The sequence below is a fragment of the Uloborus diversus genome, chromosome 4 (genome assembly GCF_026930045.1).
Source record: "Uloborus diversus isolate 005 chromosome 4, Udiv.v.3.1, whole genome shotgun sequence".
Classification (NCBI taxonomy): domain Eukaryota; kingdom Metazoa; phylum Arthropoda; class Arachnida; order Araneae; family Uloboridae; genus Uloborus; species Uloborus diversus.
This window is the reverse complement of record NC_072734.1, coordinates 2,901,517-2,914,775: the sequence shown is the minus strand read 5'-3', so window position 1 is coordinate 2,914,775 and position 13,259 is coordinate 2,901,517. Positions and strand designations below refer to the sequence as shown.

Sequence of the window (13,259 nt, the reverse complement as noted above, 5' to 3'; positions counted from 1 at the left end):
AAAGAGAGCTAGAGAACGAAAAACTACGCTGCTTAAAATGAGAAATTTCGAAGCAGTAAGAGTGGCGTGGGGAAAGTGAGTTACCCCCTTAACACGTGATTTTCAAGAAATGTGCTTCACGCACAGAAAGAAAAGAAAAATGAAAATATCACTTCACCTACCAAGGGGACTGTTAGATGGGAAGATGCTGAAAGGGTGATTGACTGAAGATGAATATTTACCCTGCGACAGGTGATTGGAAAAGAATGGGGTGACTGTGTGCCCGCGCGATCTCTCTGGGGTTAAATATGAATTGTTTCTCTGAAAAGTGATACTTTATATTACACTAGTAGTACCCGCACGGCTTTGCCCGTAATAGAAAAATTTAAAGGTCATTTGGTTCACCTGTATATTTACAAATAATGTGTGGTGAATTTTCTCGCCAATTGGCATGTACCCATGTTACGGTTCCACGTTATGATAATTTCGTATCTCGCCAATTGGCTTCTGCCCATGTTACGGTTCCACGTTATAATAATTTCGTAATTTACTCGTCCATCATATGATATTTTTGTTCTTAAAATTGGAATAGAAAAAGAGCCACATCGAATTTTCGAAAAATCGCTTCCAGGTGCACACCCCCATGCAACATACTAACTTTGTGCCAAATTTCATGAAAATCGGCCGAACGGTCTAGGCGCTATGCGCGTCAAAGAGATACTGACAGACAGAGAAAGATCCGGGCAGAGAGATTTTCAGCTTTATTATTAATAAAGAATACAAGTGGTTCCTTATATTAAAGTACGCAGAAATTAAAACAATTTTTCTTACAAAATATTTTTTTAAATAAATACTCCGTTTTTGAAAGAATAATAAAACCTTTTGCTTAAGAATTAAGTAAGCAAAATAATTAGTTATTGTTTGGTGTCGTATAACAATGTAATTAAATCGTGTTTGGTGTTTCAATGTATGATTACAAATTTTACACTATTTTTCTTGAATTTGAATGGAGTTGAAAATTAAAAGGTTGTAAAGATTGAGTGAAATTTAAAATATATATGACTTACAAATATTGATCAGTGAATAATGTGTTCACTGAAGATCATTTATGAAAAAATGACTGCTGCTCCATAAAAAATGTGATATAATGCAAAAACATAACGCAGTTATTTTTAGCTATTTTGGAAGGAAAATGTTACTATCTTTTAAATTTTATGTTTTATGAATATACATGGAACACTGCTGAAAGTTCTACCTCACTGATTGAGAGAAAAAGCTTTCTGGTAAACCACATACACAGAGCTACAGCCTATATTTCTTCAAAAATGTTTTATAAGCGGAGTTGAAATCAATACAATAGTTTCAGCCCAAATAAGTAAGAAGATTTCTTTCATATGGAGTGTTTTATTTTATTTTTTCTTAAATTAGGCTGAATCTTGAAAGGTTCTTACTATTGAAGAAAATTGAACTTGATATTTCTTGGGAGACATTTAAATAGTTTTAGATCCTAAAGGAAGTCCTAAAATACTTTGAATTTTTATGTTTCTGCAAGAAAGTAATCGAGATCTCCAGAAATAAAAATTAACGTTGTTAAATGACGAGCAAACTAGTTACTCATATTACTACTGCTTTTTGAACTGCACGGAGATAAATATCGCATTAAAACAGTATGTAGTTAATAGTAGGTATCTCAATTAATTACATTCTTCTTAATTCGTTGGGGAGAGTAGAGCAACTTAACTAAGCTAAAGCTTTCTGGTTTTCAAACTGACTTGCTGTCGACGTAAACACTGCAAATGGGGGGGGGGGGGTATTCGTACTTCAACTACCGTATTACGCAACATAAGTTTTGAATTGGACAACCTTCTGTGTGAAGAGTTGTGTTCCGTTTGGCAGGATTGAACCGCAACCGAATAGAACCAGATCGTCTTCAGTGACAAATCCAGACTCAGCTTGGTCATTGGTGACAATTGAGGCAGTGAGAAGCAAAGGGATGTAAGTGGACATTTTCAAGCTTTGAGTAAAGCGACTGTAAAGATAACGTCCTAGGCAGGCTTTCATTGTTTTTTTTCGAAATCATGTTATACAGTAGCACCTACCAGGACTATTAGTACTATCTCTTGCTCCGTAGCAGAGCAGAGGTCCACCTCCCGTTTGTATTGGTTATCTCCAAACTTTTAATTTTGCCACTTACATCCCTTTGCTTCTCACTGCTTCAATTGTGTACGTGTGTGCATTCCCCGGGGTGAAATTATTAGTAAAAATTATTAGTGTCAAAATTATCGTTTTCGTGCAGAAAACGACAATTTTGACACTAATTTCTCTTCTTAATAACGAAAAATATAATGTACATTGTTACATATGTATACAATTTTATGTAAATAAATAAATGACCGACACAATCTATGCTATTCAACAGTGATTGATAAATAATTAAAATATTCCCCTGTAATTCGAAAATTTCACTTTTGTCGTGCTTCTGTACGGCACACCCTGTTGTGAGCCTTCTCTTGTGCAAAACAGTTAAACTTACTCACGCAATCATTTTGCAATGCAACTTCCAACCCTTTGTACGAAATCCTGCTTACTCTCTGTCATATTTCCAGGTTATTCGGAACTACGGGACTCTGCTCAGCGTGCAATAAAACCATCCCAGCGTTCGAAATGGTCATGAGGGCAAGAGGCAACGTCTATCACTTAGAATGCTTTGCTTGTCAACAGTGTAACCATAGGTGAGTGCTGTTCAGGATTTACTGCTGCGTCTTTTAGGAGAGAATGCGATGATGTTTTGAATTTCCCGTGAGATGAAGATCAAACCATGTGCATTTACTTAATGTAGTCTCATATAATTCAAATGCATTGATTTTTTTAGAAGAAGCCCCAATTTCAAATTTCTGAGATTAAACCATTTTAAATACACTGTTAAAAATTCAGGAAGATTTTCTGGTAATTGTTACTGTAAAATGGCAGACTTACAGCATCGTTGATTTTTACGGTAATTTATAAAGGAGAAATAAGCGATCCCACCTCCAATTGGTTCCTGTGGCCTACCGAGGAAACCGCATAATTTTACAGTAACATTTAATTATTTTGGTAATACAGGGTCCATTATGAAAGTAATGAGCATTTATTGGCAAAATATATCTATTGATCGTAATTTGTACAAATGTTCAATATTCTTCAAAATACATTCCTCCTGCATCAATACACTTGCGGAGACGTGTTTGCTACGCCTGAAAGGCACCCTGAAACTCTTCCAAGGGAATGCCTCTCAGGAACATTGTAACATGGTGTTGGATGTTTCCCAAGGTTCCCCAATGTTTTCCTTTCTTCTCTCTCTCTCTTGAGTCGCGGAAACAAAAAGAAGTCACATGAAGCTAAGTAGGGACTGTAAGGTGGTGAGGGATCACCGGGGGGGGGGGGGGGGGGACATCCATAACGGGGTTCGTCGGCGACCTCCTCATGGCTCTTTTTGAATGCCTTGTGCCACTTCCCAGACTGTGATCTTGAAATGTAATCGTCCTTGAAGGCTTCTTGCAGCATCTGGAATGTTTCGGTTGCATTTTTTCCAAGCCTCACGCAAAACTTTATGACGTATCATTGTTCAAGCGAACGCTCCATTGCGTTATGTTACAAAAGTTGAAAATATACTTCAAGCGAAGGCACTTATCTCCGCTCACACTGCTCGAAAGCAACTGACGACTGGATGCATTGAAAGGGCATATCCCGCACCACATTTCCCAGCCGGTTTTACCGTGCTGCCATCTATCGTCGCGTCACAATAACATTATGCTCATTACTTTCATAATGGACCCTGTAGTTACTGGCAACATGGATGCCAGTAACAATTACCGTAAATTTTCCGGAAAATTTTTAACAGTGTAGTTTTGGATTACTATCCTAACTGGAAATATTTTTCACTAGCGGTACCCGCACGGCTTGGCTGGTAGTAGAAAATTAAAAGTTCATTTTGTTCGGCTTTATTTTTTGGTGGACGGATGATGAATTTCTCGCCAATTTGCTATGTTCATTTGATCGCCAATGGTCACATGTGGTAGTCCGCTTGTCCATGTTACGTTAATTATCTAGTCTACGTTATGGTAATTGGTTCGTCCACGTTATGATAATTTGCTCGGTTCTTAATGTTCGTAAAATTGGAGTTGAAAAAGAACAAACTGGAATTTTCAAAAAATCGCTTCGAGGTGCTCACCCCCGTACTACAAACTAATGTTGTGCCAAATTTCATGAAAAGACGAACGGTCTGGCGCTACGCCCGTAACAGACATCCAGACAGAGAGAGACAGAGATCCATAGACACAGACTTTCAGCTTTATTATTAGTTAAGGTATTGAAGCAATACAACAAATTATACAGCGTTACTGATTTTGAAATCAGATTACTAATTTTGAAAGTCTGCGAAATTATTGAAATAATAGTTTTCCAAATTAATGCTGCATTACGTATAACACTATAGCGAGTTTACGTAGGACATGCAATGAATCTGCTTCATATTTGGAGGAGTGGTTTTTGACATCACTCGTTCACATTGCAACCAACAGTTGAGAAAATCGTCGTATGAACTATATTGGTTAGTACCTGGTAAGAAGTAAGTTCAAAATTCTTGTTTACCTTTTTTTTTAGGGGGGGAGGGGGGATTTTTTAGGGCTGTTTTAAATTACCAGCAATAAGCCACCTTTTAGGTTATTGTAAATGAGTTATGTATGTAACTTTGACCCCACAATATAAAAGAAAAAAAGTGCCAAGATTAAAAATGCGCAAATTGCAGTACAGAAAACCTTATTTATGTGGTCCCTGCACAGATCTCCGGGTAAACCGGATAATTTGTAAAGTTACAAAAAAAAAAAAAAAAAAAAAAAAAAAAAGAAAGAAAGAAAAAAAAAAAAAAAAAAGAAAAATTAATTTGAATTTTGATATCTTGAATTCAAATTATGTTTTCCGCAATCACGAGTGTGTGTATGTAGGCATGAGTATTTGTGTCTGTGTGCTGGCATAAGTGTGTGGGTAGTTGTGTGTATGAATGTGTGTGTGTGGGGGGTATGTGTATGTGTGTGTAGGCATATGTGTTTGTGTTTGTGTGCAGGCATGAATGTGTGGGTAGTTGTGTGTATGTTTTTGTGTTTGTATGTGTAGGTGTCTGTATGTATGTGTTTGTGTATTTGTGTGTAGGTGTATGTATGTGTATGTGTTTGTGTGTGTGTGTGTGTAGTTGTGTATGTATGCGCGTGTGTGTAGGACATGGATGCAACCTGGAGATGGCTTTCGCTAGAGGAGCAGCATCGTGAGGAGCCGGTCGACGGTGATGGTGCGGAAGGTGGCGGTGGGAAAACAAAATCGTAAGACGCCAAAAACAGTCAAATGAAAGCAATAAGCAATCGTGATTGCTCAAAAAAAAAAAAAAAAAAAAAAAAAAAAAAAAAAAAAAAAAAAAAAAAAGCTTTTAATTCAATAAATTGTCTGAGTTTTCATAATGACTTTGACAATTCAACTGATTTTGACTAATTACCGACAATGCTTATTTTATTGTTATTTATGAGCAAGTTTGCTTATGTTAATTTTGAATTCCATTTGTAATCTTGTTATGAAACATTAATTTGATTTTGTAATCATTCATTCCTTGCAAATTCTCAATTTTTTTCAGTTTTGGCAGACATCATCATTTGTATTTTTAATTTTTGCTATGTGAATTTTTTTTCAATGTTTTTTCAAAATTTAAAATAATCATTAATTAAACCAAGAAGGTCTTGCTACTGTTTGGGGGAGAAGTGGAGGAGTCTCTCTCTCTTTCTATGATAGCTGAACTATAAGTGCGCCGAATATTTGCCCTTTTTTGAAAACTAAAAGTAAAACTGCTGCTTAGGTCGGGCAATAAATTATAGCAATCTAACAAATATCATGGCGTATTCAGTAAGTTACCGCCCTATAGCCAGGGCAAAGGCAGAGATACGTGAAATACAACGCTAGCTCAGTCACTTCCAGCCGAGGACTAGTGGTGTATTTCACGTATCTCTACCTTTGCCCTGGCTATAGGGCGGTAACTTACTGAATATACCTGCCTTGCCTTCAAAATTCGAGTTGAACCGAACCATTGCTTCGGTCACTCGTCTGGTCTGCGCTAATTCTATATTAGCTACCAGTATGTTTGGCACTCTAGGCTTCCTTAAGAGGTTTTCCATCTCCAACTCAGTCACTTTCCTATGCCGGGATGATGAGTGCTAATAAGCACGAAACTGCAGTCCTGGGCTGGAAGTGACTGAGCTGGCGGTGTATTTCACATATCATGGCGTAGTTTGAAGCGTAAGTCTACTACAGCTGAACTGTAAATGAAAAAGTGTTTGATTGAATAAATGATAGGTGTGGATTATGCGAAACACTCTTGTGTATTTTTGGTACAAAGCATTGTTTTTTGCTATTACAAAAAAAAAAAAAAAAAAAAAAAGTCTGCTTATTTAAAAATGTGTGTTTAGCTAATTTTCCATTTTCGGAATTTCCGAATTGCCTTTGGTCCAAATTAGTCAGGATGAACAGTGTTGTAATGTACTAACAACAGAAACGTACCTTATCTTTATTAATTATAAAGCTGAAAGTCTCTCTGTCCGGATCTGTCTCTGTCTGTCAGGATTTCTCTCTGTCCGGATCTCTGTCTGTCAGAATCTCTGTGACGCGCATAGCGCCTAGACCGCTCGGCCGATTTTCATGTAATTTGGCACAAAGCTAGCTTGTAACATAAGGGTGTGCACCTCGAAGCGATTTTTCGAAAATTTGTTGTGGTTCTTTTTCTGTTCCAATTTTAAGAACAAAATTATCATAAGATGGACGAGTAAATTACGAAATTATCGTAACGTGGAACCGTAACACGGGTACAATCCAATTGGCGAGAATATTCACCATACATTATTTGTAAATATACCCGAAAACCAAAAGAACTTTTAATTTTTCTATTACGGGCAAAGCCACGCGGGTACCACTAGTTAAAAGTAAATGAGTAGCAATGTTACAAATACCGTCTAATGTTTACTTGCCTATTCTATTTTAAAACGCACCAAATTACACGGTAACAAGAAATAACTTAGACGCACATAATACATCATAGCTTTAATGATAATGAAAATAATACGACCAAACTTCAAAATGGATATAAATACATTATTTCGTCTAATATATTTACAAATTTTCAAAGTGGCTACCTTTAGAATTAATACAGAGCTTTAAACGTGTCACACAAATTTCAGATCTTGGCTGCAACTCACTTACTGATACAGGAAATACACCGCCAGCTCAGTCATTTCCAGCCGAGGACGGCAGTTTTGTGCTTATTAGCACTCATAAGCCCGGCATAGGAAAGTGACTGAGCTGGAGATGGAAAAACCCCTTAAGGAAGCCAAGAGTGCCAAACAAACTGGTAGCTAATACAGAATTAGCACAGACCAGATGGGTGACCGAAGCAACGGTTCGGTTCAACTCAAAGATTGAAGGCAAGGCGTGGTATATTCAGTAAATTACAGGGCCCGTCTTCGAGTTGAACTGAACCGTTGCCTCGGTCACCCGCTGGTCTGTGCTAATTAGCTACCAGTTTGTTTGGCACTCTTGGCTTCCTTTTAAGAGGTTTTTCCATCTCCAGCTCAGTCACATTCCTACGCCGGGCTGATGAGTGCTGTTAAGCACGAAACTGCAATACTCGGCTGGAAATAACTGAGCTGACAGTATTTTTCATGTATTTCTGCGTTAGCCCCGACTAATGGGCAGTAATTTACTGAATATCACTTACTGATAGTTTATCCCATGTCTTTAATAAGGCTTTCTCTAGGGAGGCCATATTTTTATGAGGTTTAGCACACACCCTTGTCTTCACGATAGATCAAACAGAATAATCCATTAGGATAAAATCTGGGGAATACGGTAACCATTCGTGAGCTATAATCAAGTCCGATAAATGTGTCTTGCACCAATCTTGAGTGCCTTTAGCTCTGTACGCTGGTGTGGAATCCTATTGGAAGATCCACCTTTTGTTTAAAAGAAATTTTGCGACCAAGGTAAGACAAAATCTTCCAAAATGCATTTGCGGTATGTTTCTTGACTAATTTTATACCCTGATCAACAAAAACCAGCGATATTTTCCCTCTAGCACATATTCCACCCCAAACCATCGTATTGGGGTCGTTGACGCCGTTCAACAGTGTAAGGTGGCCCTGAGGACAAGGTTAAGTGCTAAACTTCGTAAAACTTTGGCATCCCTAAAGAAATCCTTATGCAAGGGATGGTATAAAATACGTATCAGTAAGTGAGTAGCGGCCCAGAGCCGAAACTTTTGTGACACGATTAAAGCTCTGTATTAAAGCTAAAGGTAGCCACTTTGAAAATTTGTAAATATATTAGACGAAATGATGCATTGATATTTATTTTGAAGTTTGGTCGTAATAGTTTCATTAGCATTAAAGTTATGGTGTGTTATGTGTGTTTAAGGGCGCCCATATAGGGGGGCAAGGTGGGGGCTCGAGCCCCCCTTGGAAATTAGAACTTTCTTGCTTTTAGTACTTTTTCTTTGCAAAAATATAAAAATATTTCTTCTCCAGCCATAAATGAATAAATAATTAAAAATGTCAAATTGTAATGACTCTAATCTTTCCTGAAATCTGCCACCATGGGGAAAATAGCATGCTAAACCATGGTTAAAATTTCTGAGCCGCCAGTTACAGTTTTGCATATGGGCGCCCATGTGTGTGTCCAAGTTATTTTTTGTCACGCTGTATTACATTTTCGAAAAATCTTGTATTATTCCAAAGAGATCTCGTTCATAAACTGTCCCGCCAGAAGAGTGTTAACACATCGACTGCTAGGGACGAGATAACTCGTCCTCCAGAATTATGCTGTATGCGCTAGGGACGAGATAACTCGTCCTCCAGCCAACACGTTGCTATATTTTTTCATCGGGTTTTATTGGCTTTCCTTGCTGTTCTGCCGCGCATAGACGAACATTTAGACAAGGTTCAAAAAGTGAACACAAAATGGCGCCAATCCTGCGTTTGCTGTGAAAACATTTTCTGATGCAAGTAGGTGTGCGCGCGATCAAACGAGATACCTTATGTGTTGTCCCTTGCTTTAAAAAATATCAGAGTGTGGAAAATTTCTAGAAAAAATATATAGAATTTGTTTTGTATGCTGTATTATTCATGAAAAAGTCCAATAAAACTGTTTTCCTTTAAATTGTTTCAAATAATTAGCTTAGCGCAGGGAGTCCATATATAGGCTGTCGAGGACGCAGTCAATGTGTTAAATGTACAAACGCCATTGTTTCTCTCGGTTCTACGCTTCGCCAGAAGGAACTTGTGTGCCACTCAAGCAGCAAAAGCCGCCAAAACGTGAACCTCGCCTCTAATATACCACTTTTATTCCTGGCTATTAAAACAGTTCAATGACTATGACTATCCATGCTTCTTCCACAATGCTCATTATGTATTTAAAAAAAATAAGGCTCCCCCCCACCTCTTCCAATAAGCGTTAAAGTGCCTAAACCAACTTTTACAGCAGATAATTATAATTCCCCCCCCCCCTCTGAACGGCCACTATCCATAATAAGGAAGACTGTCTCTAATTAACCCTCATTATACCTAACAAGACAGTCTTAGTTTCCTATATAAGCCATATATCCTCGTAATGATCTTTAATTACCTTAGGTTGAGGAAGAAAAGGCAAAGGAGTCTGACTCAGGGAAAGAGCGGGGGGGGGGGGGGGAATAGAAGAAGCAGAAAAAAAGGGAAAATTAAGATCTTTGCTGCATAGCATAAGATAATACCTCTAGCGGTAGGTACGCGATTAAGACTAATTACTTTGGCTTAGCTCTTAGATAAGCTTTAGCTTATTTGGGGGATGGGGGATGGCAGGGGTGTATGGTCGTGTGTATTGGTAAACAAGGTTTTGCTGCGGGGGGAGGGGTAGTTGTGAATCGATGAAGGATTTGATTGGCTCATTAAGGTCACATGGTGAGGTACTGATGCATTCAAATCTAACTTGGGACCGTATAAAAACTTTTTTGAGTTTCTGAAGAGGAACTTGGTTGTTTTTGAGTGATGTAATTAAAGTTCTACAAGACTACAAAATTATTGATAGTTTTTAACTGTCGAATCAACTATATCAGCTGCGGATTTTAACATCAATGTTAAACTTTTTCTTCGAGTATCTGTAGCATTGTAATTACAAATTAAAAATTTTCTTTTCCAGAAATATACTTAAAATGATTGAACCATCTTAATGAAGCAAATATATGTAATTATTATTTTTATGATAATTTAAATTTCCGTACAGTGAGACCTCTCAAAGCGGCCACCCCTGAGCGCCTATTTTTGTAATTTGAGATATATATACGTGTAACTGTAAACTATTGCCTCGCCGATTGGTTACTTTAGTAATCCATGAGGACTAATATTTTTCCCTAGGAGGGAATTTTTTTTAACTTTTCGCGTTTCGCGGGAATGCCGCGTAAATCAAAACCGGGTAAATTAAGACTTAATCGTAGTGTTAAAATAGGGGTTAGGTGCCATAAAAGAAAAAAATACTGCATCTAGTGACAGATACATGAATTAACTTGGCGTTTGTAAAAAAAGCTGGGTATGATATTCTTTTGGCAGTCAGTAATTAGTTTTCTCCGTAGTTCTTTGTGGGGCATTAACGCTACCGGAATCACTCGTGTTTTGCTTGACTAACAAATCAGAAATATCATTTGCATTGTTAAAAATTGGTTCAAAATTTTCAGGGTGAAGGCTTTTTGTTATGTGTCACCGGTGTTGGAATCCTCGTTGGTTTCGTTCTGCTTTGTCACTTCTGAAAATTCTTCTCCCAGTAATCTCTGAATTGTGTGAGTTTAATAACTTTACTTATGGAAAGAGCTCTGGAACCAATCGCAAAAAATGTCTCCAGTGGCACAAGCTCACTCAATTAGCACTCCAAAATGCAGTTTATAACGGTTTATCTACAATCTCAGGAATTTGGATTTTGAAAGAGGGGAAATTTTAGCTGTTTGCAATGTCGCATCCGCGTAAAATCAAAATTCATCAGCGCAAAATAAAAAAAGGGGTTAAATTTTAAAATCGCGTTTAATTAAATCCGCGTAAAACGAGGGTATACCGTACTAATATTTAGATTGAGCTACTTTAAGTTTGCATAGAAACTCGGCGTCATTTGAAAAAGCTCGATTTGAGTAATTTGAATATATAAAAACTTAAAAACATTTTTGTTTTAATCAATCTTTTTTTTTAAATCACGTATTGCTTATTGTTTTCACTTGACCGTTGAAGGACGACCGACTTTTGACCTTATTTTTCGGGCTTATCAGACAGTTGACTATCTGCCTCGGAGTCAAGTTATTTATAGACGACTTTTTCGACTTTAGACAATCCTGTTTGCGCGGAATAAGTATCCAGTACACAACATCCAGCGAATAATATCCAGCATTCAGCCCCTGTCATTCATTTGCATTTTGACGTCTTCAATTCAAATGGGATCGTTTCCAAAATTTTAAAAATATTTTTTTCTCAAAAAGCATGTTTAAAAACATAGAATCTGACCATTTTTGAAATAATTTCTTTAAGTTTAATCTTAAAAAAAAAAAAAAAATACTTAAATCGGTGGGCTTTCATTGTTTACACTTCTATCGTGTGACATCACAAATGATGAAGTGCCATTCAATGTTGCCATTCATAGAACAAAATATTTAATTCGCATCTTTACTCTCATGCATTGGCAACGATATGGTTGATAGCAAGCGTAGAGCGCAATTTTAATTCGCTGCTTGATTATCATAACGTGGAAACGCAGTAGAAAGATGCGCCAAAACGCATCATTTGTGACGTCATCAAGACCACGGCTTGTTTTTAAAATCGGACATTTTAAAAAATAAATTTAAAAAGAACTGTTGGGAGAATTAAAGTATTTTATGGATCCATGTTATTTTTTTTTTGCTCATTCTATCCATTTCAATGACTAAAAGTAGTACTTTTGACTAAAGGAAACCACTCCATTATGGTTGAGATAGAAGCCATTAATAGAAACGAGAATCCCCGCAAATAGGGTCCTATCGCAATTCGAGATTGAGGAAAACATAATTTTGAGAATTCAAGATCTCAAAAATTAAACCAATTTGCCTTTTTTCTTCATTCTTCACAATAATTTTATAAAATATCTTTGAATTCTGATTTTTGAGGGCGTTTTTGAGTAATCACGATTGCTTATTGCTTTCATTTGACCGTTTTGGTGTTCTATCATTTTATTTTCCCGCCAGCACCCTCTGCAGCATCACCGTCGACCGGCTCCCCACGATGCTGCTCCTATAGCGAAAGACGTCTCCAGGTTGCATCCATATGCTACACACGCGCATACATACACAACTACACACACACAAATACATACGCCTACACAAACACATACTCAAAAACATACATACACACACACGCATACATACAGACAACTACACATACACACACAATTACCCACACACTCATGCCTACACACAACAACCCACATACTCATGCCTGCACACAGACACAAACACATATGCCTACACACACATACACATTCCCCACCACACACAAACACTCATACACACAACTACCCACACACTCATACCTGCACACAGACACACACACATGCCTACACACATACACCCTTACAAACACCCCCCCCCACACACATAAACACACACGTCTACATACACACACACACTCGTGATTGCGAAAAACATAATTTGAATTCAAGAGGTCAAAATTCAAATTAATTATTTTTTTTATTTTTTTTTTTTAGGTTCTGCGTTGGTGATCGGTTCTACTTGCACGAGAACAAAATCCTCTGTGAGTACGATTACGAGGAGAGAATGGTATTTGCCAACTTGCCCTACAACATCAACAGCATCTCGCTGATCAAGCGCCAGACGCAGCACTTGCATTTACAGCAGCAACAGCAGCAGCAACATCATCAACAGCAGCCGCAACATCCGCCTCCACACGACGACAGATCTAGTGGATATGGAAGCACGGACTCTGTCTTTGACGCCAAGTGACGCCAAGCCTTGGCGGCGCAGCACGCAGCGTCGCCAGCACAATAACTTTTCTTCAGGGTACATCAAACCTGTAGTCGTCACATGTTGTGAATGACAACGGTGTGTCTCAAATGTTGAGAAATAGTAAAGAAAATCAGGGTTGGCGAAAATCTCTAGTCCTTTGAACCCAAAATCGCCAAGTTGGCGACTTAAATACTTAAACCCTGAAATGCAA

The 13,259-nt window shown here is 37.7% G+C and overlaps 1 protein-coding gene across 1 annotated transcript in view; it reads left to right on the top strand.

Annotated features, from left to right (window-relative positions):
- LOC129221572 (LIM domain only protein 3-like) overlaps positions 1-13,045 on the top strand; it is a 205,075-nt gene extending 192,030 nt beyond the window's left edge. The window contains exons 4-5 of the mRNA XM_054856076.1: positions 2,586-2,711; positions 12,790-13,045. Of these exons, the coding sequence (XP_054712051.1) occupies positions 2,586-2,711; positions 12,790-13,045 (382 nt within the window). The remainder of the gene's footprint in view (positions 1-2,585; positions 2,712-12,789) is intronic.
- Positions 13,046-13,259: the final 214 nt, after the last annotated feature.